Source organism: Oncorhynchus clarkii, chromosome 18 (assembly GCF_045791955.1).
Source record: "Oncorhynchus clarkii lewisi isolate Uvic-CL-2024 chromosome 18, UVic_Ocla_1.0, whole genome shotgun sequence".
NCBI lineage: Eukaryota > Metazoa > Chordata > Actinopteri > Salmoniformes > Salmonidae > Oncorhynchus > Oncorhynchus clarkii.
The window spans coordinates 45,544,502-45,569,549 of record NC_092164.1 but is presented as its reverse complement, the minus strand read 5'-3'; the positions used below and the strand labels follow the sequence as shown (position 1 = coordinate 45,569,549).

General features: G+C 43.5%; 1 protein-coding gene across 1 annotated transcript in view; it reads left to right on the top strand.

The window, feature by feature from the left end:
* The window catches only part of LOC139373565 (trafficking protein particle complex subunit 9-like), a 314,072-nt gene that overhangs the window by 52,041 nt on the left and 236,983 nt on the right, over positions 1–25,048 (top strand). Inside the window, exons 15-17 of the mRNA XM_071114227.1 lie at positions 6,992–7,118; positions 9,623–9,755; positions 18,313–18,473. Coding sequence (XP_070970328.1) covers positions 6,992–7,118; positions 9,623–9,755; positions 18,313–18,473 — 421 coding nt within the window. The remainder of the gene's footprint in view (positions 1–6,991; positions 7,119–9,622; positions 9,756–18,312; positions 18,474–25,048) is intronic.

Below are 25,048 nucleotides of genomic sequence, written 5' to 3'. Positions count from 1 at the left end.
CGACCGTCGCTTTTAATTTACCCCAGAGAATGAAAGGGGTCCTTCAACAAAAACTCCATTCTACCATTCGGGCAGAGAACTGCGCACTCGTGCTGGTAGCTAGCTAGCTACTGTTAGTGCAATTTATTTACTTTTTCCTTGCTAAACCCAAGAAAACAATTTAATTTAATTTATAAAAACAAATTTTAATTGAATAATGTCCCAAAAATGCTTAACCATCACTCTTCACTCTTAATCGCTATCCAACCATGTCAACAAGCTTCTCAACACATAGAACCCCCATAATGCTCTGTGGCACAATCTCAATACAACTCAATAGGTTCATTCTCTGATCCTAATTCTATGATTGGATGGACAACATGTCATCTCATACTGTAAAAGCTTTGATTGGTTGGAGGACGTCCTCCGGAAGTGGTCATAATTTCCATGTAGTTTTATGGAAGGGGGTGAGTCCTACAATCCTCCTATGTTTTGTATTGAAGTCGATGTAGCCAGAGTAGGACGGAAGCCAGCTGTCCTCCACTAGCCCAGACAGTGCTGTTGAAGTTACTGGAGACCTTCATTGCGAACAGTGTATTTTAACCAAGGAGAACATTACCTGCCCCAATGCATAGTGCCAACTGTAGAGTTTGGTGGAGGAGGAATAATGGTCTGGGGCTGTTTTTCATGGTTCGGGCTAGGTCCCTTAGTTCCAGTGAAGGGAAATCTTAACACTACAGCATAGAATGACATTCTAGACAATTCTGTGCTTCCAACTTCGTGGCAACAGTTTGGGGAAGGCCCTTTGCTGATTCAACACGACAAAGCCCCTGTGCACAAAGCGAGGTCCATACAGAAATGTTTTTTCAAGATCGGTGTGAAAGAACTTGACTGGCCTGCACAGTGCCCTGACCTCAACTCCATTGAACACCTTTGGGATGAATTGGAAATCCGACTGCGAGCCAGATCTAATCGCCTAACATCAGTGCCTGACCTCACTAATGCTCTTATGGCTGAATGGAAGGAATTCCCCGCAGCAATATTCCAACATCTATCGCAAAGCCTTCCCACAAAACATTAAGAATACCTGCTCTTTCTACGACAGACTGATCAAGTGTGGGGGCTCAATATAATGGAGTTCCTAATGTTTGGTATACTCAGTGTATACTGAGTTTGTACAGTACCAGTCAAAAGTTTGGACACACCGACTCATTCAAGGGTTTTTCTTGTTTTTTACTATTTTATCATTTGTAGAATAATAGTGAAGACATCAACACGATGAAATTACACGTATGGAATCATGTAGGAACCAAAAAGGAGTTACACAAATCAAAATATATTTGAGATTCTTCAAAGTAGCCACCCTTTGCCTTGATGACAGCTTTGCACACTCTTGGCATTCTCTCAACCAGCTTCATGAGGTAGTCATCTGTAATGCATTTCAATTAACAGGTGTGCCTTTGTTAAAAGTTAATTTGTGGAATTTCTTTCCTTCTTAATGCGTTTGAGCCAATCAGTTGTGTTGTGACAAGGTAGGGGTGGTACACAGAAGGTTAAAACATGTCTATTTGGTAAAAGACCAAGTCCATATTATGTCAAGAACAGCTCAAATAAGCAAAGAGAAACGACAGTCCATCATTACTTTAAGATGAAGGTCAGTCAATACGGACCATTTCACGAACTTTGACAATGTTTCAAGCGCTATGATGACACTGGCTCTCATGAGGACCATCACAGGAATGGAAGACCCAGAGTTACCTCTGGTGCAGAGCATAAGGTCATTACAGTTACCAGCATCAGAAATTGCAGGCCAAATAAATGCTTCACAGAGATCAAGTAACAGACACATCGCAACATCAACTGTTCAGAGGAAACTGTGTGAATCAGGCCTTCATGGCCGAATTGCTGCAAAGAAACCACTACAAAAGGACACCAACATGAAGAAGAGACTTGCTTGGGCCAAGAAACACGAGCAATGGACATAAGACCGGAGGAAATCTGTCCTTTGGTCTGATGAGTCCAAATTTGAGATTTTTGGTTCCAACCACCATGTTTTTGTGAGACACCGAGTAGGTGAATGGATGATCTCTGCATGTGTGGTTCCCACCGTGAAGCATGGAGGAGGTGGTGTGATGGAGGGGAGGTGCATTGCTGGCGACACTGCCAGTGATTTATTTAGAATTCAAGGCACACTTAACCAGCATGGCTACCACAGCATTCTGCAGCGATACGCCATACCATCTAGTTTTTGTTTTTTACCGAACAATGACCCAAAACACACCTCCAGGCTGTGTAAGGGATATTTTACCAAGGAGAGCGATGGATTGCGCCATCAGATCATCTGGCTTCTTCAATCACCCGACCTCAACCCAATTAAGATGGTTTGAGAGAATACCAATAGTGTGCAAAGCTGTCATCAAGGCAAAGGGTGGCTACTTTGAAGAATCTCAAATTTAACATACATGTAAAATATACTTTTTTTGGTTTCTACATTTTTCCATATGTGTTCTTTCATAGTTCTGAGGTCTTCACTATTATTCTACAGTGTAGAAAATATTAAAAATAAAGAAAAACCCTTGAATGAGTAGGTGTGTCCAAACTTTTGACTGGTACTGTATATGTATACCACTGGAGGCTCCTCAGAGGAGGCAGGGGAGGACCATCCACCTCAGTGAATTTTTTTTTTTTTTTTTATAGTAAAAAAGGATAAAAAGTTAGTATAGTTTTATGTCACTGAAGTCTAACTTGGGTCAAATGTTTTGGCTAGCCTTCTACAAGCTTCCCACAATAAGTTGGGTGAATTTTGGCCCATTCCTCCTGACAGAGCTGGTGTAACTGAGTCAGGTTTGTAGGCCTCTTTGCTCACACATGCTTTTTCAGTTCTGCCCACAAATGTCCTATAGGATTGAGGTCAAGGCTTTGTGACGGCCACTCCAATACCTTGACTTAGTTGCCATTTTGCCACAACTTTGCATGTATGCTTGGGGTCATTGTCCACTTGGAAGACCCATTTGCGACCAAGCTTTAACTTCCTGACTGATGTCTTGAGATGTTGCTTCAATATATTCACAAAATTTTCTTCCTGATGCCATCTCTTTTGTGAAGTGCACCAGTCTGTCCTGCAGCAAAGCACCCCCACAACATGATGCTGCCACCCCCCGTGCTTCACGGTTGGGATGGTGTTCTTCGGCTTGCAAGCCTCCCCTTTATCCTCCGAACATAATGATGGTCATTCTGGCCAAACAGTTTTATTTTTTGTTTCATCAGCCCAGAGGACATTTCTCCAAAAAGTACGATCTTTGACCCCATGAGCAGCTGCAAATCGTCTGGCTATTTTATGGCAGTTTTGGAGCAGTGGCTTCTTCCTTGCTTAGCGGCCTTTCATGTTATGTCGATATAGGACTCGTTTTACTGTGGAAAGAGATACTTTTGTACCTGTTTCCTTCAGCATCTTCACAAGGTCCTTTGCTGTTGTTCTGGGATTGATTTGCACTTTTCGCACCAAAGTACATTCATCTCTTGGAGACAGAACGCTTCTCCTTCCTGAGTGGTATGACGGCTGCGTGGTCCCATGGTGTTTATACTTGCGTACTATTGTTTGTACAGATGAACGTGGTACCTTCAGGCGTTTGGAAATTGCTCCCAAGGGTGAACCAGACTAGTGGAGGTCTACAATTTTTGGGGGGTTTTCCCATGATGTCAAGCAAAGAGGCACTGAGTTCGAAGGTAGGCCTTGAAATACATCCACAGGTACACCTCCAATTGACTGACATATTTTCAATTAGTCTATCACAAGCTTCTAAAGCCATGACATCGTTTTCTGGAATTTTCCAAGCTGTTTAAAGGCACAGTCAACTTAGTGAATGTAAACTTCTCACCCACTGGAATTTTGATGCAATGAATTAGTGAGATTATCTCCGGTCCCGGTAAAAATAATCAAATAAAATTACTTGTCATGCACAAAGTCGATGTCCTAACCGACTTGCCAAAACTATAGTTTGTAAACAAGAAATTTGTGGAGTGGTTGTTGTATATATATATATATATATATATATATATATATATATATATATATATATATATATATATATATATATATATATATTTATTTATTTATATATATATTTATATATATATATATATATATAAATATATATTTATTTATATATATATTTATATATATATATATATATATATATTTATTTATATATATATTTATATATATATATATAAATATATAAATATATAATAAAAATGTTATACTTGTGAAGTACTGTATTTCATTTGAACTTTAGTGTTCAAGGATGGAAAAGACTAACAATTAAGACAGATGTAGATAATTTAGTTCGTAAAATGAGAAACTATAATTAATCATTCATATTTGGGAGGCTGCTGCTCAAACTAGCCAATGTCTTCACTATCTGGCTGTGGAGTGGGGTCTCTAGTCTAGACAAACATTCTGAAGGAAAGGTTACTGTAAGTGATTATGATGTGGCTTTGTCCCTCTCAGAGATGGCTCATTGGTGTCTATCTGTTAATATTGTTTACTACTAGTGTTTACTACTATTAGTTTTTTTCCCTCTGCAATTCATGAATCAATATACTGCTGGTTTCATCTCATTCCAGTGTTAATCACTGCATCGTAATGGCAAAGGAAATGAAACTATTAGAAATAATCTATCCATCCGTCCGTCTCCACATCGTTAGCAATAGCGAGCCGGGGCTAATTAACCTTTTCAAGGATGGATGCAAATGAGTTATTTCCAATAGGTTAACTTACATTTTTCTTATCCAGTACAGGGGTGTAGTCTTTCTCTCTCTGTAAAGCAGCAAGAGGAATGCCTTTTAAAGGACTATCATGCCACCGCAGAGGCTCTGTGACTGGAGACACACTTCAACCTCCCAAGTGAAGTCGCGTTTGCAACTTGATAAAAAGGGATTGATGGTGTCTTTCATGACTTTGGGCAGCCAGCCTACTGACCAGAGACTTGATGTGCATTTGACCACCAGTTTGTGTAAATAGAGTGTAAGCAGCATCTCCATATACACTGGCCAACGTTCTTGGTTTTATTTCAACCTCCCTCCCACCACGGCACTGTGGTACCGGGACCTGAGACAACCTACCTCCCACCACGGCACTGTGGTACCGGGACCTGAGACAACCCCCCTCCCACCACGGCATTGTGGTACCGGGACCTGAGACAACTTCCCTCCCACCACGGCACTGTGGTACCGGGACCTGAGACAACCTCCCTCCCACCACGGCACTGTGGTACCGGGACTGGAGACCACCTCCCTCCCACCCCAGCACTGTGGTACCGGGACCTGAGACAACCTCCCTCCCACCAGATCACTGTGGTACCGGGACCTGAGACAACCTCCCTCCCACCACAGCACTGTGGTACCGGGACCTGAGACAACCTCCCTCCCACCAGATCACTGTGGTACCGGGACCTGAGACAACCTCCCTCCCACCACGGCACTGTGGTACCGGGACCTGAGACAACCTCCCTCCCACCACGGCACTGTGGTACCGGGACCTGAGACAACCTCCCTCCCACTACGGCACTGTGGTACCGGGACCTGAGACCACCTCCCTCCCACCACGGCACTGTGGTACCGGGACCTGAGACCACCTCCCTCCCACCAGATCACTGTGGTACCGGGACCTGAGACCACCTCCCTCCCACCAGATCACTGTGGTACCGGGACTGGAGACCACCTCCCTCCCACCAGATCACTGTGGTACCGGGACCTGAGACAACCTCCCTCCCACTACGGCACTGTGGTAGCGGGACCTTAGACAACCTCCCTCCCACCACGGCACTGTGGTACCGGGACCTGAGACCACCTCCCTCCCACCACGGCACTGTGGTACCGGGACCTGAGACCACCTCCCTCCCACCAGATCACTGTGGTACCGGGATCTGAGACCACCTCCCTCCCACCAGATCACTGTGGTACCGGGACCTGAGACAATCTCCCTCCCACCACAGCACTGTGGTACCGGGACCTGAGACCACCTCCCTCCCACCAGATCACTGTGGTACCGGGATCTGAGACAACCTCCCTCCCACCAGATCACTGTGGTACCGGGATCTGAGACAACCTCCCTCCCACCACAGCAATGTGGTACCGGGACCTGAGACAACCTCCCTCCCACCAGATCACTGTGGTACCGGGACCTGAGACCACCTCCCTCCCACCAGATCAATGGGAGGCTTGGTTTCAATAATCCAGTGTTTTCCTCTCCTGTCCTTTAACAGTGTCTCAACTCCGGTCCTCCAGGACCCCCCACAGTACACATTTTTGTTGTTGCACTAGACATTCAACTTGTCAAGGGCTTGATGATTAGTTGACAAGTAGAATCAGGTGCTACAATGAAATGTGTGCTGTTGTGGTTACTGGAGAACAGGTGTTGGGAAACACTGGGTTTCAATCCTCTAAAGTTGCTTCCTCTCCTCCTCTCCTTTCCTTCATCTGAACTTCTGATGGGAACATTGCAGAAACTGCCGCCCACCACAGCACTGGGACACTTGTGGGTTTTCTCTCTCATCATGTCACATTAGAACAGTGGAATCTGATTCATTAGATCCACTTGATTTAGTTAAAAAGCAAAGTGAACTTTTATCAAGTCAGTTGTGACTGTGTGACTTTGACAGGTGTCTGTGCGCTTCAATAATATCACCATTTTAGTTCAGAGCGACTTAGATTTCCTGCTGTCCCCATTGAACCGTTGCCGCATGCTCAAAGTCTCCGTTTGTGTTTAATTAATAGGGCCACATTTTGAAGTAGAACCCGTCTTTTAACACTTTGATAACATAGCATCAAGTCATTTTAATGAAGCTCCACTGATAACATGAATTTTAATGAACTGTCGTATCTCATCAAGCTAAATCATTTATGCACTTTGAGTGCAGTCACGATTAGTTTTGTTATGAATTATGCCCAACAGTAACCTGATTTGAAGCGTAATTCCTCTGACTGATCTGTTGTCCTCTGTCCTGTCCAGGGTTTGCTGACATCGGGTGTTGAGTTTGAGGCCCTGCCTGCTGCCCTGTCCCTGCCTGCTGAGTCTGGGCTCTACCCAGTCACCCTGGTGGGGGTCCCACGCACCGCAGGCAACATCACCGTCAACGGTGAGTCCAGCACAACTGTACCCTTCCCACGTGTGACGCTCTGTTAAGAATGAACACTCCTTACACAGGAAAGGTCGTCATTGAAGTGGAAATAGCTTCCTCCCTGAAAATGTACTTTCACCAAATACGAAGGTAACCTGTTAATTTAATCCAAATAATGGTTATTATCAATCATTTTGGGTCTAGTCATGTGCAGATATTTCACTAAAAATGTAAAAACATTGCGATGTGTGCCATGATGAGACGCCAGGCAGACAGACGCCAGGCAGACAGACGACAGAACGTTTTCCCCATATTCTCTGAGGATAAGCGACATGTCAGTTAATCACATCTCTGTTAACCTCAGCAGCGTGGGACGAGGATAGCTTTAAATAGTATGATCTACAGAGTCATTTAGTCTTCATTTTACACCACAGTAATTGCCTGTAATGTTGTCGCCATGGTTAAGACAAGTGGCTTGGTTATCTTTCTTCAGAAGATGGGGGGGTTAGAGGTGTGTGTGTTTGTGTGTGTGTGTGTGGGGGGGGTTAATAAAGGTGTGTGTGGAGGGGTTAATATAGGTGTGTGTGTGGGGGGGTTAATAGAGGTGTGTGTGTGTGGGGAGGGGTTAATAGAGGTGTGTGTGTGTGTGTGTGTGTGGTGGGGTTAATAGAGGTGTGTGGGGGTTAAGAGGATGTGTGGGGGTGTAGGGGTGAATCTAGGAGTGTGGGGTGAATAGAGGTGTGTGTGTGTGTGTGTGGGTTAAGAGGATGTGTGGGGGTGTAGGGGTGAATCTAGGAGTGTGGGGTGAATAGAGTTGTGTGGGGGTGTAGGGGTGAATCTATGAGTGTGGGGTGTGTGGGGGTTAAGAGGATGTGTGGGAGTGAAGGGGTAAATCTAGGAGTGTGGGGTGAATAGAGGTGTGTGGGGGTTAAGAGGATGTGTGGGGGTGTAGGGGTGAATCTAGGAGTGTGGAATGAATAGAGGTGTTTGTGTGTGGGGGTTAGAGGATGTGTGTCGGTGTAGGGGTGAATCTAGGAGTGTGGGGTGAATAGGATTGTGTGGAGGTTAAGAGGATGTGTGGGGGTGTAGGGGTGAATCTAGGAGTGTGGGGTGAATAGAGGTGTGTGTGTGGGGGTTAAGAGGATGTGTGGGGGTGTAGGGGTGAATCTGAGTGTGGGGGTTAAGAGGATGTGTGGGGGTGTAGGGGTGAATCTAGGAGTGTGGGGTGAATAGAGGTGTGTGTGTGTGTGGGGGGGGGGGGGGGTTAAGAGGATGTGTAGGGGTGAATCTAGGAGTGTGGGGTGAATAGAGTTGTGTGGGGGTTAAGAGGATGTGTGGGGGTGTAGGGGTGAATCTAGGAGTGTGGGGTGAATAGAGGTGTGTGTGTGTGGGGGTTAGAGGATGTGTGGGGGTGTAGGGGTGAATCTAGGAGTGTGGGGTCAATAGAGTTGTGTGGAGGTTAAGAGGATGTGTGGGGTGTAGGGGTGAATCTAGGAGTGTGGGGTGAATAGAGGTGTGTGGGGGTTAAGAGGATGTGTGGGGGTGTAGGGGTGAATCTAGGAGTGTGGGGTGAATAGAGGTGTGTGTGTGTGTGTGTGTGTGGGGGGGGGGGGGGGGGTTAAGAGGATGTGTGGGGGTGTAGGGGTGAATCTAGGAGTGTGGGGTGAATAGAGTTGTGTGGGGGTTAAGAGGATGTGTGGGGGTGTAGGGGTGAATCTAGGAGTGTGGGGTGAATAGAGGTGTGTGGGGGTTAAGCGGATGTGTGGGGGTGTAGGGGTGAATCTAGGAGTGTGGGTTGAATAGAGGTGTGTGTGTGGGGGGGTTAGAGGATGTGTGGGGGTGTAGGGGTGAATCTAGGAGTGTGGGGTCAATAGAGTTGTGTGGAGGTTAAGAGGATGTGTGGGGGTGTAGGGGTGAATCTAGGAGTGTGGGGTGAATAGAGGTGTGTGGGGGTTAAGCGGATGTGTGGGGGTGTAGGGGTGAATCTAGGAGTGTGGGGTGAATATAGGTGTGTGTGTGTGGGGGTTAGAGGATGTGTGTCGGTGTAGGGGTGAATCTAGGAGTGTGGGGTGAATAGGATTGTGTGGAGTTTAAGAGGATGTGTGGGGGTGTAGGGGTGAATCTGAGTGTGGGGTGTGTGGGGGTTAAGAGGATGTGTGGGGGTGTAGGGGTGAATCTAGGAGTGTGGGGTCAATAGTTGTGTGGAGGTTAAGAGGATGTGTGGGGGTGTAGGGGTGAATCTAGGAGTGTGGGGTGAATAGAGGTGTGTGGGGGTTAAGAGGATGTGTGGGGGTGTAGGGGTGAATCTAGGAGTGTGGTGTGAATAGGGTAAACCTTTTTCTCCCATTTGTATTAGATGAAGAAGTTAGACCCTTTTTTCTGAACAGAGGATGATTGGATATAAATCCTTCAGAAGTGTGTTCTCAATGTCACCCTTGGTAGAATGGAGAGAAGTTATCGGAGTGCTTGTTAGTTCTTGGTTTGAGGGCACTGATTTTTACCTCTCTCTCTCTTCCCTGTAGGCTACCACACGTCAGTGTTTGGTGTGACCAGTGACTGTCTCCTGGAGGGTCTACCCAGTGTGTTGACCAGTGGCTGTGTGGTGGAGGTCATTCCATCATTACCCCGTCTCCAGCTCAGCACCTCTCTACCACGGTGAGGCACCCTGCACCCTAACCCATACCCCCTACACCCTAACCCATACCCCCTACACCCTAACCCATACCCCCTACACCCTAACCCATACCCCCTACACCCTAACCCATACCCCCTACACCCTAACCCATACCACCTGCACCCTAACCCATGTCCCCTACACCCTAACCCTAACCCATACCTCCTGCACCCTAACCCATACCTCCTGCACCCTAACCCATACCCCCTGCACCCTAACCCATACCCCCTGCACCCTAACCCATACCCCCTGCACCCTAACCCATACCCCCTGCACCCTAACCCATACCCCCTGCACCCTAACCCATACCCCCTGCACCCTAACCCATACCCCCTGCACCCTATCCCATACCCCCTGCACCCTAACCCATACCCCCTGCACCCTAACCCATACCCCCTGCACCCTAACCCATACCCCCTGCACCCTAACCCATACCCCCTGCACCCTAACCCATACCACCTGCACCCTAACCCATACCCCCTGCACCCTAACCCATACCCCCTGCACCCTAACCCATACCCCCTGCACCCTAACCCATACCCCCTGCACCCTAACCCATACCACCTGCACCCTAACCCATACCCCCTGCACCCTAACCCATACCCCCTGCACCCTAACCCATACCCCCTACACCCTGTCCACACAGTACATGTTATAGCAGGTTTTATTAATCCTGGTTCTGGGGAGCAGAACTACGTTCGTTTGTTCCAGTCCAGTACTAACACACCTGATTCAACAGATCAATGAATCAAGTCGTTGACAGCTGATCAAGTATAACATTTTGAGTCTATTTGGGTATGTCCCCATAACCTTTACCTTATACCCCCTTGTTCTGCCTCATTAAATCAAACCTACGTGTCCTTTCTTCTCTGTTTTTTAAAGCTGCTGTGTCATCAGAAGTGGCTTTCAGTCAGTCCTATTAATGCCCGGTCACACACAGAGATGATGTACTATAGCCTATATGAACCACAGTGCAGTGACCTCTATCCCGGAGCTAGATGCTCGCAGTTCTTCCTCTTCTCCTTTTTCCTGTTGTGCACCTGTTCTTACCAGTCACCAAAACAATCACTCCCCACCACTGCTTGTTATTACCAATCACTTTAACAGTTGGAAGTCTCACCTCAATTTTCATGGGCACAACCTTAAAGTGACTGAGAATGCACTGCTCCTTTGCTTGTGAAATTCTCCACTTTACTCCAGCTCTGAGATGGTGTGTTTTAGAGATGATGGGGCAGCCACTGGGGAACGGTAGGTAGTCAAAATGCTTAGTCATAGCCACTTTAAAATGAATGAGAAGTAGTGGGGTTTCTGGACCAAAAACACGACCAGCTCCCAGCGGCATCTTGATACTTTTAGCTAGTGCTAATTCACAGCCCCCAGTCCCTAGACAGGCTCTTGTCTGCAAAGGCAGAGTCGTCGCTCAGTTCAGTCATATCTGGATTTCTTGCTTCTTCCGGCTACTTTTAAATTACCCACTGATGCCTCAGAGGAACGTCTATAATTACTAAGAACTTAAGTAATTATTTATACTTTGATAATTACAGGTTCTCTGTCTTATTAGGTAGAAAGATAGTTGGATAGATGTGCTTTCTCTTCAGCCTAGTCGCTTGCTGCTGGACGATAACAACACAGACATAATTCTGAGACTGACTGTTGTATTGATTCCTGTACCCAACAGAGTCAGCTTCAGTAATAGCACATGCACAAAGTGGACAATTGAAATCCAATTCTCTAGATTTTGTTTTTATTCAGTTTGAAGTAATAACTAACATGGCAGGGACTAAATGGACCTCTTTTGTTGAAATCGCCACCCGTCTTGTTCCTCTATGATTTGGCCACTCAGCTTCCCTCAGTACCTCATTGTAACTTGTTCAGAATAATCCTCCCATTTCTACTCTTTTGCTGTGTGTGTGTGCTTTACTCGTCTCGTGTGTATTTACTATATTCTATTCTACTGTATTTAGTCTATGCCACTCCGATGTTGCTCATCCTATTATTATTATGTGACAAATCAAATTAGGTGATATTTGTGCCCAGTGGCCAACATCAAGACAGGGTGAAAGTCCCAGACCCTCTGTGGGGCAGTGTCTAGACACACTACTCTGCGAAATAGGATTTCTTGATTCTACTCAAAATATTTTAGGCAACAAAATTAGACTAATATAATTGAGTAGACCTTTTTGCTAGTTTTTGTGAGTAGATAAGCTTGAGTAAGTTGTTTGGATGTGGTCAAATAAAAATGATGGAGAAGAAAATTATTATATTAAGTTGGTTGAACTTAAATTCATAACTAAGCAAATAATAGAAGCTGCAGTGCATCTCCTCATGGACTGTACCAGATTTGCTAGTTCTTGCTGTGAGATGTTACCCCACTCTTCCACCAAGGCACCTACAAGTTCCCAGACATTCTGAGGGGAATGGCCCTAGCCCTCACTTGTGCGATCCAACAGGTGCCAGACGTGCTCAATGGGATTTAGATCCGGGCTCTTCGCTGGCCATGGCAGAACACTGACATTCCTGTCTTGCAGAAAATCACGCACAGAATGAGCAGTATGGCTGGTGGAATTGTCATGCTGGAGGGTCATGTCAGGATGAGCCTGCAGGAAGGGTACCACATGAGGGAGGAGGATGTCTTCCCTCTAACGCACAGCTTTGAGATTGCCTGCAATGACAAGCTCAGTCCGATGATGCTGTGACACACTGCCCCAGACCATGACGGACCCTCCACCTCCAAATCGATCCCGATCCAGAGTACAGGCCTCGGTGTAACGCTCATTCCTTTGGCGATAAACGTGAATCCGACCATCACCCCTGGTGAGACAAAACCGCGACTTGTCAGTGAAGAGCGCTTTTTGCCAGTCCTGTCTGGTCCAGCGGCGGTGGGTTTGTGGCCATAGGCGACGTTGTTACCGGTGATGTCTGGTGAGGACCTGCCTTACAACAGGCCTACAAGGTCTTAGTCCAGCCTCTCTCAGCCTATTGCGGACAGTCTGAGCACTGATGGAGGTTTTGTGCGTTCCTGGTGTTACTCGGGCAGTTGTTGTTGCCATCTTGTACCTGCCCCGCAGGGTGTGATGTTCGGATGTACCGATCCTGTGCAGGTGTTGTTACATGCGGTCTGCCACAGCGAGGACAATCAACTGTCCGTCCTGTCTCCCTGTAGCGCTGTCTTAGGCGTTTCACAGTACAGACATTGCAATTTATTGCCCTGGCCACATCTGCAGTCCTCATGCCTCCTTGCAGCATGCCTAAGGCAGGTTCACGCAGATGAACAGGTACCCTGGGCATCTTTCTTTTGGTGTTTTTCAGAGTCAGTAGGAAGGTCTCTTTAGTTTTCATAACTGTGACCTTAATTGCCTCCCCTCTGTAAGCTGTTAGTGTCTTAATGACCGTTCCGCAGGTGCATGTTCATGAATTGTTCATGGTTCATTGAACAAGCATGGGAAACAGTGTTTAAACCTTTTACAATGAAGATCTGTGAAGTTATTTAGATTTTTACGAATTATCTTTGAAAGACAGGATCCTAAAAAAGGGCTGAGTTTACATGAAATTGTTATTGTAACTGAATAATTCATCCTAATTATATAGTCATTGTTACATGATATATTCATTTAGACCAACTCAAAGGTTCACATTTTTTACTTTGGTTTTACTCGATCGGCTCATCTAAGAGAAAAGTTATCAGGACACCAAGAATCCTTGAAAACCATTTATTTTATATAATGTTTTGCAAAACAGCTCTTATTAAATAGTTCAAAAGCAGCAGCAATGATTCTCAAATTATTAGTTGAAAAATTACAGAATTGCAATCAACATTGCAGGTACGTCCTGATTGCTGCAGGTCGGATAAACCCTAGAATTAGGAACTAGAACACTAGCTAGTAAAGGCTCTCTGTGGGCAGAACCGTCTCTTTAGGAGAGAATCAAGCTTCAACTCCATGGACTTCACAAGGACCAAAATATTCTCATAGTAACCATGGATTATAACAAAAATGGGGACTCATGGAGGCTCAAATAGCTTGTGGTTTGCACTGTGGAATATTTTCCTAAATTGACATGACATCCTTAATTAAAAACATCTATTTTGTATACAAAACAGCTTACATACCGTGGGAGTGAACCTTTAAATCACACTTTGAATAATAAACGTGTCTTCCTTAACCTCTAAATTATTTAGCACAGATCATTGCATTGGGCCGATCGGGGACGGGGTCTTAGACCACAATGTGCTCGAGCTCCGCCTCTCGGTGACTAACCTCCGGTAGGCAGAGGCTGGTCCCAGCACATATTCTGTGCCCCAGGCGGCATCAACAAGAGGCAGGTCTGTGGTAGAGGACACCGTTCCTGACCTGCTACCAGAACAAATAAAGGGAGATAATAGTTCCAGAGGCTCCTCAGTGTTTAACTACGCAGGTGTTACAAAGTAACCCTGACATTCAGTCTATGACAATTGTCCTCTAGGCTGTCATTCTGCTTAAGACAGTCATTTGATTTTGAGGGCTGTCATCTTGACTGTGAGCTTTGAGCAGTCCAGCTCCACAAACAGTTTCTGGAATGCCTCGTGTAGGTAGCTGAAATTCCGAGCATAATGTCATGCCAAGTAGAATGACACAAGCCTGTTGGACACTACCCAGACCGGTGATCACCAAGACAACCCTCTAGGATGGTACCCATCTCCTCTGGACCATCACTCGCTATGGCACCCTCCTTCTTGATCTCACAGATTTAAATTACATGTTGTGCAAGGTCTTGCAGGACATTACCCCATTCAGATTCCTGTAAACAAATAAAAAAGAGACATTCTTTCGATGTTGGGATCAAAATTTACATGCAAATGTAATGCAAATTTGCTAATTTAAATCAATCTGGATTATGAGATGCCATTATTTTTATCAGAATACAGTGAACATTCTCTCTCTCTCTCGCTCTCTCACACACACACACACACACACTAGAATTTTCAGGTCAGAAAATGCTTTATTGCCCTCACATGGTAGTCTCCTTCAGCCAGGTAGTCAATCAAGCAAATTACTCACTGAACTCACATCATGACCCTGATATAGAATAAAGTCACTGTTGTCATTGAATTGAATCTGTGCATGTGAAGGAGTGAAATCTATGCATTCACCGATCCACGTATCCTATATTACTAAAAGGCGTACAATGCTTGGGTAGCAGAGCAGGGCCTGTGGATTAAATTGCAGCACCAAACATAAGCCAGCTAAATATAAAACAGTGAATTTTTCCTGAGAAAACTTTACCTGGAGTAGGACCTCCAGCATGACCCGCAATCTGTGTCCAGGGGCCCTCCCTGGGAATGGAATAATGACGGCAATATAATGGTGTACTGGCCCAACGTGGCCATAAACCTTGGCTCAAGATGCTTTGTGGTGTACTGGCCCAACGTGGCCATAAACCTTGGCTCAAGATGCTTTGTGGTGTACTGGCCCAACGTGGCCATAAACCTTGGCTCAAGATGCTTTGTGGTGTACTGGCCCAACGTGGCCATAAACCTTGGCTCAAGATGCTTTGTGGTGTACTGGCCCAACATGGCCATAAACCTTGGCTCAAGATGCTTTGTGGTGTACTGGCCCAACGTGGCCATAAACCTTGGCTCAAGATGCTTTGTGGTGTACTGGCCCAACGTGGCCATAAACCTTGGCTCAAGATGCTTTGTGGTGTACTGGCCCAACGTGGCCATAAACCTTGGCTCAAGATGCTTTGTGGTGATCCTCTGGAATTTTTATTTATCTGAAAGACAAATACTGGAATATCATCAAGCAAGGCTAATAAGAGGTTTCATTTGGTATTGCATTTTTTGGCTGCTGACTCCCTTGAGGCATCAAACAGAGCAGGCCATCTGCCTTTCATCTCTTAACACTGGGACACTGGTTAATGACTTCCTGTCTTCGGTGGGCAAATGTCTTGGTCAACAATCTAGCAGTCTTGCGTGGTAGCTAGTCCAATTTTGACTACTTTTATTAAAGATGCTGTGTGCAGAGCTGGGGCAAATGCCAACATAACAAAATGTGGGAAAGTCAAGGGGTCTGAATACTTTCCAAGTGCACTGTACTTACCATGTTTTCTGTACTAAACTATATAGAATATTAGCCTGCTGCAAACTCCCTACTAAATCGCACAGTACGGCCTTGATCTGATACAGTGCCTTCAGAAACTATTCAGACCCATTTACTTTTCCCACATTTTGTTAACTTCTTAGGGCTGAAATCCCGTTAACGGGATCGATTTGACAACAGCCAGTGAAAGTGCAGGGAGCCAAATTCAAAACAACAAATCTCATAATTACAATTCCTCAAACAAATAAGGATCTTATACCATTTTAAAGGTAATCTTGTTGTTAATCCCACCACAGTGTCTGATTTCAAATGGGCTTTACAGTGAAAGCACCACAAACGAGTATGTTAGGTCAGAGCCAAGTCACAGAAAAACACAGCCATTTTTCCAGCCAAAGAGAGGAGTCACAAAAATCAGAAATGGAGATAAAATTAATCACTAACCTTTGATGATCTTCATCAGATAACACTCATAGGACTTCATGTTACACAATACATGTATGTTTTGTTCGATAAAGTTCCTATTTATATAAAAAAATCTCAGTATATATTGGTGCGTTATGTTCACTAGTTCCAAAAACATCCGGTGATTTTGCAGAGAGCCACATCAATTTACCGAAACACTGATGAAAATACAAGTGTTATGCATGGAAATATAGATACACTTCTCCTTAATGCAACCGCTGTGTCAGATTTCCAAAAAGCTTTACGGAAAAAGCAAACCATGCAATAATCTGAGTACGGCGCTCAGAGACCCAACAAGCCAAAAAGATATCCGCCATATTGTGCAGTCAACAGAAGTCAGAAATAACATCATAAATATTAACTAACCTTTGATGATCTTCATCAGAATGCACTCCCAGGAGTACCAGTTCCACAATAAATGTTTGATTTGTTCGATAATGTCCATTTATGTCCAAATAGCTACTTTTGTTAGCGCGTTTGGTAAACAAATCAAAACTCACAAAGCTCGTTCACTAGTTGCAGACGAAATGTCAAAAAGTTCCGTTACAGTCTGTAGAAACATGTCAAACGATGTATAGAATCAATCTTTAGGATATTTTTAACATTAATCTTCAATAATGTTCCAACCGGAGAATTCCTTTGTCTTCAGAAAAGCAAATGGAGCGGGAGCTACCTCTCATGTGAATGCGCGTGACCCGCTCGTGGCTGCTGGCAGTCCTCTGACTCATTCCCCTCTCATTCAGCTCCCCTTCACAGTAGAAGCCTCAAACAGTGGCTAGTGGAAGCCTTAGGAAGTGCAACATGACCAATATCCCACTGTATCTTCAATAGGGGCTGAGTTGAAAATCGACCAACCTCAGATTTCCCACTTCCTGGTTGGATTTTTTTCTCAGGTTGTTGCCTGCCATATGAGTTATGTTATACTCACAGGCATCATTCAAACAGTTTTAGAAACTTCAGAGTGTTTTATATCCAAATGTACTAATAATATGCATATATTAGCAACTGGGACTGAGGAGCAGGCAGTTTACTCTGGGCACCTTATTCATCCAAGCTACTCAATACGGAGTCTTTAGGTGCCTTTTGGCAAACTCCAAGCTGGCTGTCATGTGCTTTTTACTGAAGAGTGGCTGATTGGTGGAGTGCTGCAGAGATGGGAGAACCTTCCAGAAGGACAACCATCTCCACAGAGGATCTCTAGAGCTCTGTCAGAGTGACCATCAGGTTATTGGTCCCCTCCCTGATCAAGGCCCTTCTCGCCCGATTGGATGGCCAGCTCTAGGAAGAGTCTTGGTTGTTCCAAATTTCTTCCATTTAAGATTGATGGAGGATACTGTGTCCTTGGGAACCTACAATGCTGCAGACATTTTTTTGGTAGCCTTCCCGCAGATCTGTGCCTTGACACAGTCCTGTCTTGGAGCTCTACGGACAATTCCTTCGACCTCATGGCTTGGTTTTTGCTCTGACATTCACTGTCAACTGTGGGACCTTAAATAGACAGGTGTGTGCCTTTCCAAATCATGTCCAATCAATTGAATTTAGCACAGATGGACTCCAATCAAGTTTTCGAAACATTTCAAGGACGATCAATGGGAACAGGATGCACCTCAGTTCAATTTAATTTGAGTCTCATATTAAAGGGTCTGAATACTTATGTAAATAGGGTATTTCTGTTTTTATATTTAATACATTTGAAAAAAAATCTTAATCTGTTTTCGCTTTGTCATTATGGGGTATTGTGTGTAGATTGAGGATTTTTATTTATTTAATACATTTTAGAATAAGGCTGTAACCTAACAAAATGTTGAAAAAGTCAAGGGTTCTGAATACTTTCTGAAGGTACTATATATCTCTAGAGAAACTGCATTACAAAATGTAATTCCAATTGAATTGACATAGGTCTATTACTTGATTTAAAAACCGACAAATAACCATATTTTTGTTAATCGTTCAGCACTAGTCTGAAGACACGTTTTAACCCTTCTGTATCTGTCTCCAGGTCGGCCCATCCCCTCCAGCCCTCTAAAGAGGAGTTGTCCAGCAGTGTGTCTGTCCAGCTGTTTAACGGAGAGACCCAGCATCTGACCATCACCCTGGAAAACATCGGCTCTGAAGACCTGGAGACGCTGGAGGTCGCCTCCAAGACCTGTAATACTAAAGGTCAGGGGTCAGAAAAAATGCATACACACACACGCTTTCATGCTGTTTCTAAACCAGTTATTCCTTTGATGTGCTTTCCCTCCATCTGTTTCTTTCTCTCTCCTCTCTCTCTCTTTCTGTGTCTCTGTCTTTCTCTCTCCCTCCCTCCCTCCCTCCCTCACTGTCTCTCTCTCTTTCTGTGTCTGTCTTTCTCTCTCCCTCCCTCCCTCTCTCTCTCCCTCTCTGTCCCTCTCTCACGGTCTCTCTTTCCCTCCATCTGTTTCTTTCTGTCTCTCTCTCTCTCTTTCTGTGTCTCTGTCTTTCTGTCTCTCTCTCTCTGTGTCTCTGTCTTTGTCTCTCTCTCTCTTTCTGTGTCTCTCTCTCTCTTTCTGTGTCTGTCTTTCTGTCTCTCTCTCTCTTTCTGTGTCTCTGTCTTTCTCTCTCCCTCCCCCTCTCCCTCTCTGTCCCTCCCTCTCTCCCTCTCCCTCTCTGTCCCTCTCTCACGGTCTCTTTCTCTCCCTCTCTCCCTCTCCCTCTCTCCCTCTCCCTCTCTGTCCCTCTCTCACGGTCTCTTTCCCTCCCTCTCTCACTGTCACTCTCTCTCCCTCTCTCTCCCCTGGTGACTCCTCCTGTCCTCTCGTCAGCGTTAGAGGTCACTGGTCATTGTGTTTCGGTTCTTCAGCTTTCGTGCTCTTATGTCTTTTCTCTTTGTTACTTTGCAGAGCTGGGATCGCCCAAGCTCTGCAGTTTTGCTCTCTCTCTCCCCCTCCCTCCCCCATGTATCCAGCTGACATCTGGAATATGTTCTGACAAAACGTTGCACATCAACAATTGTGTCACGTAGTTAGCCGTCAAACTTGCAGTTACAACTGTAGTCCACCTGTGGTGCGTGGTTTAAATTCAAATGACCCACCTGCTCTGTCAGAGCTGTGGTTTACTGTTGGCGTTGTAGAGGGATGCAATTTGACACATTCCTTTTGAAGTTGCCAAGGAAACTCACGTGAAGAGCAGAATGGCTGCGATAGAGGTGGGAGTGGCTTGCCAGTACAGTGCTGCTGTGGATCCTCTTACATTATGGATACACTGGTTTTAACAGGGCTGGGGGGAAACCATCTGTCTTCTTCTTATAGGAAGAGTCCTTTGCTCTTGCTTTGATTTTAACGTACAGTACAGTCTTCACATTTTCAGTTGAAGTCCTGGCTGTGAACTTGCCTTGAACTTATCAAGGCGTTTCATTGTCTTCACTTTGAAAGAATCCCTTCTCTCGAACAAAATCTGAAAGAATATTCAGTAGACTACTCACCATAAAGTAGGCTACGGTCTTATACCAACAAGTTGTGTTGATGTGTTGGTTTGAAAAGGATCCCACCAGATATCTTCTCAATGTATTAACATATTCTTAAAAGGCAATTTGTTCAAAGGCAACCTTCTGCAGAGTCATCACACCTTGGTTGAGGAGGCTAAAAGTATGAAGCCTTATGACAAACCTAATTACTGTTCTCCAGAACTGCAAGCTGCACATCAACGTTAGAAAGTTTCCTAATGTTCACGCTTTCTTTGTCAGCGTTGGTGAAAAGCCAAAAGGCTTTTAAAGTGATGATTGATTGTGTTTTGTTTTCTCTCTGGAAGCAGAAACGCTCTTGATATGATGAAATTACAGAGGCTGTGTCGCAAATGGCACCCTATTCCTTATATAGTGTACTACTACTGACCAGTTGTGCACTATATAGGGAATAGGGTGCCATGTCGGGACACAGCCAACAGTTGGAGTACCGTAAGTGGAGGAAAGGAGCATCATCTCATTTTCTTCTTACGTCTCGTCATTAAGAAGCTCTGTGATTTATTTCCCTAGAGGGGTTACCTTGGCATAGATCCTGCAAGAGATATTCTTTGAGTTTTGCCAGATCTCATACAGAAACAGAGTTCATCGAATTTAGATGAGATTCCTTTACTTCAGTTCGGGTTTATTGGATGGTCTTATGGGTTGGAGATGTTGGGAGTTGCAGTCCCACTTGACATGACATTTGGTAATGAACAATTTGTAAAGCATGTAAAGCATGTGTAGGCAATATATAAGGTCCCCAAGAGGCTTTTACAGGGCCTTCAGAAATTATTCACACCCCTGGACCTTTTCACATGTTGTGTCACAAGGTGGGATTAAAATTGTTGACAAAAAAGGAGAATTAAATCAATCTACATAAAATACTCTGTCAAAGTGGAAGAACAATTCCAACATTTGGAAAACATTTATGAAAAATAAAACACTATCTTCATTACATAAGTATTCAACATAAGTGTTAGAATCACCTTTTGCAGTGATTATAGCTGTGAATCGGTCTGGGTGAGTCTCTAAGAGCTTTGCACACCATTCCTTTTAAATTCTCCAAGCTGTGTCAAGTTGGTTGTTGATCATTTCTAGACAGCCGTTTTCAAGCCTCACCATAGATTTGCAAGCCGATTTAAGTCAAAACTGTAACTAGGCCACTCAGGAACATTCAATGTTGTCTTGATAAGCAAACTCCAGTGTATATTTGGTTAATTTGGTCTCCAGTGTCTGTTGGAAAGCAGACTGAACCAGGTCTTCCTCTAGGATTTTGCCTGTGCTTAGCTCTTTTCAGTTTTTTTATCCTAAAAAAACTCCCTAGTATAGTACTTACCGGTGACAAGCATACGTATAGCATGAAGTAGCCGCCACCATTCTTGAAAATATGAAGAGTGGTACTCATAACGCTTTGTTTTCGGGGCATAAAGTTCATTTCTTTGGCACATTTTTAGCAGTTTTATTTTAGTGTCTTATTACAAACAGGTGCATATTTTGGAATATTTGTACTATGTACAGGCTAGAGGTCGAACGATTCTGATTTTTCAACACCGATACCGATTATTGGAGGACCAAAAAAAAAGCTGATACCGATTAATCGGACGATTTTTGTGTGTGTGTGTGTGTGTGTGTGTGTGTGTGTGTGTGTGTGTGTGTACACACACACACACACGTACAGTATATCACAAAAGTGAGTACACCCCTCACATTTTTGTAAATATTTGAATATATCTTTTCATGTGACAACACTGAAGAAATGACACTTTGCTACAATGTAAAGTAGTGAGTGTATAGCTTGTATAACAGTGTAAATTTGCTGTCCCCTCAAAATAACTCAACACACAGCCATTAATGTCTAAACCGCTGACAACAAAAGTGAGTACACCCCTGTGTGTAGGCCAGTGATAAAAACATCTACATGTAATTCATTTTAAATTCAGGCTGTAACACAACCAAATGTGGAAAAAGTCCAGCGGTGTGAGTACTTTCTGTAGGCAGTGTAGACTGCTCTAGATTCTATGAGATTCTATTAGTTTGGTGCTGTAGTGAAAGGTATCCAATATATGGTTTAGTGTTGAGTTCTAGCCACCTGCTGGAGGTGCTGTGAGCTGAGCAATTGCACTATAAATATCTGTTGAAATACTACCCCCCCCCCTCACCCAAATCCGTTGACATTGCTAACGGAAAGGAAATGCAAGTAAGGCTACAATAATCACTTTAATTGATTAAGACAAACTGCAAGCCAAAGCTACACATGTTCTCCTCCCACACATAGATTAATTTACGCATTTTGTCTTGACAGCTTGTTCCAACATTGTGTTGTGACTTACACATAGTTACAATATTTATTTGCTTCTTTCAATGGAGTCGGTAAAAGGAGGTAGTACTGTGCGTGCTCATATAACACCCTGCACTGTCATGCAGCCAGAAATCCAGAAAGATGGTTGTCCTTCTGGAAGGTTTTCCCATCTCCACAGAGGAACTCCATTGGGTTCTTGGTCACCTCCCTGACCAAGGCCCTTCTCCTCCGATTGCTCAGTTTGGCCTGGCAGCCAACTCTAGGAAGAGTCTTGGTCGTTCCAAACTTCTTTCCATTAAGAATGATGGAGGCCACTGTGTTCTTGGGGACCTTCAATGCTGCAGAAATGTTTTGGTACCTTTCCCCACATCTGTGCCTTGACGCAACCCTGTCTTGGAGCTCTACAGACAATTCCTTTGACATCATGGCTTGGTTTTTTCTCTGACATGCACTGTCAACTGTGGGACCTATAGACAGGTGTGTGCCTTTCCTAATCATGTCCAATCAATTGAATTTACCACAGGTGGACTCCAATCAAGTTGTAGAAACATCTCAAGGATGATCAGTGGAAACAGGATGCACCTGAGCTCAATTTCGAGTCTATGTATAAAGCAGTTGTGGCTGGATCAGCAATTTGCAAGTAACACTTTTGATAACTGTGCACCAGTGGCAAGTCACATTTTAGTTGTTCACATTAAAGTGACACATTAACGTTTCAATAAAATGTGGAATTAAAAGTAAAACATAATTCAGTTTGAAAATGGAACATGAAAACATTTGAATAAGCCAAATATGAAAAAAACTTCATCTGCAGAAAAGGATGCTAGGTAACATGCAAAAAATGTGTGTACTTATGTTTTTGAATGTATACTTTAAATATATTTTGTGGACATTTAAATATACTTTTTTGAAAGGATACTTAAGTATTTATTTTTTTATATGAAAAAGTATACTCCGGAAGCATGTTCCTCAGCTGTGCATGTGGGATAAACTGTCATTATCATTGTCAACTTTCTCTGCACTCTTCAAAACTCATTACTGACACAAACTACAGTGCCTTGCAAAAGTATTCATACCCCTTGGATGTCTTCACATTTTATCGTTACAAAGTGGGATTAAAATTGATTTAATTGTACTTCTTTGAATAACAATCTACACATAAGTGGAAGAAATGATTATTTAATACAAAAAATATATAGTCATTGCATATTCAGCTCCCTGAAAACATGTTAGAAACACCTTCTGCAACGATTACAGTGGTGAGTCTTCTTGGATACGTCTCTAAGAGCTTTACACATCTGGATTCTGCAATATTAACCCTTTATTCTTTTCATAATTCTTCAAGCACTGTCAAGATGTTGGGGCTCATGGCTAGACAGAAATGTTCAAGTCTTGCCATAGATTTTCAAGCAGATTTAAGTTGATATTGTAACTTGGCCACTCATGAGCATTCACTGTCTTCTTAGTAAATAACTCCAGTGTAGATTTGTCCATGTGCTCTAGGTTATTGTCCTGCTGAAACGTGGCTTTCCCTCCCAGAGTCTGTTGTAAATCAGACTGAAGCAGGTTTTTCTCTATGATTTTGCCTCTGTTTATCTCCATCCCGTTTCTTTTCATCCTGAAAAACTCCCCAGTATTTTCCGATGTCAAGCATACCCATACCATGATGCAGCCACCACCATGCTTTGAAATAAGGCAGCAATGACTCAGTGATGTGTTGTTGGATTTACCCCAATCATAAGGCTTTGCGTTTAGGCCAAAAAGTGTATTCCTTAGCTGTTTTTTTCCATTATTATTTTGTATATTTGTATTCCTCTTTTCACTCTTTCATTTAACTCTTAATGCTGATCCAATCTCTGTTTTCTCTCATCACAGCCTTTGAACTGTGAAACTGTTTTAAAATCACCAATGGTCTCATGGTAACATCACTGAGCAGTTTATTTCCTGTCCAGCAGCTCAGCTCAGAAGGACGACCATCTTTGATGTGTCTTGGGCGTTTAATACATAATCCACTTAATTATTAACTTGACCATGCTTAAAGATATATTCAATGTCTGATTTTATATGTTTACCGATCTACCAATCACTGCCCTTCTGTTCTTCCAGAGTATTTTGAGTTCATGGTTGACAATACATAACAATGAAATACATTTGAAGCCCTTTTTCACAATAAAATGTGAAGAAATACAATGGTTATGGGTACTTTCGCAAGGCACTGTATACTTAGTGTACTTGATCACTCACAAGCAGAATTTCATTTTTTTTTTTAAAGTATACTTGAACGTAAAAACAATTCAAGTATATTTTGAATGAAAATACTAAATTACAATTAAAGCATTTTAAATTGAAGTATAATGATAGTGAACTTAAGTTTAATGATAAAAAACAAGGAATTTAAAGTACATGTTTAATAAGTTAATTGAAGATTGATGATCGTGTATTTATAGTATACAAAATTACAACAAAAAACTATGCATTTCAAGGACACTTTTAATAAGTGTAAGGATATTATATTTCTAGTATACTTAAGATATACTAGAAAAGTACATCTCATATTTGAAGTATATTATTAGAATGCTTTATATATTTAAGTATACATTGGTATACCTGTAATATATTCAAGTAAAGATTTGCTTGGGATCGTCATCCATTGTCCAACTGTTGTGTTTATTAGAATTGTTTTAAAAACCTTTGACAATATTGGTGACCGTTGCTAATAGTGTAGATCCGAGACTCACAGAGGAGAAATAGGCTTCACACACAACTAAGTAATAAAAGAAAATAAGATGCTCTTATCTCCTCCACTTGGACATTCTCTGGCTGCGTCAGAGACACATTCACATCTTTAGAAGGAAGTACTAACGACTGTCTCTCCTCTGGACCGTCGCCAGGCTACTTTTTGTCCCCCCTGATCCTGTGTTTGTACTACACAGTCAGGCTCATTATATACAGGACAGCACCAAAACCAATTAAGCT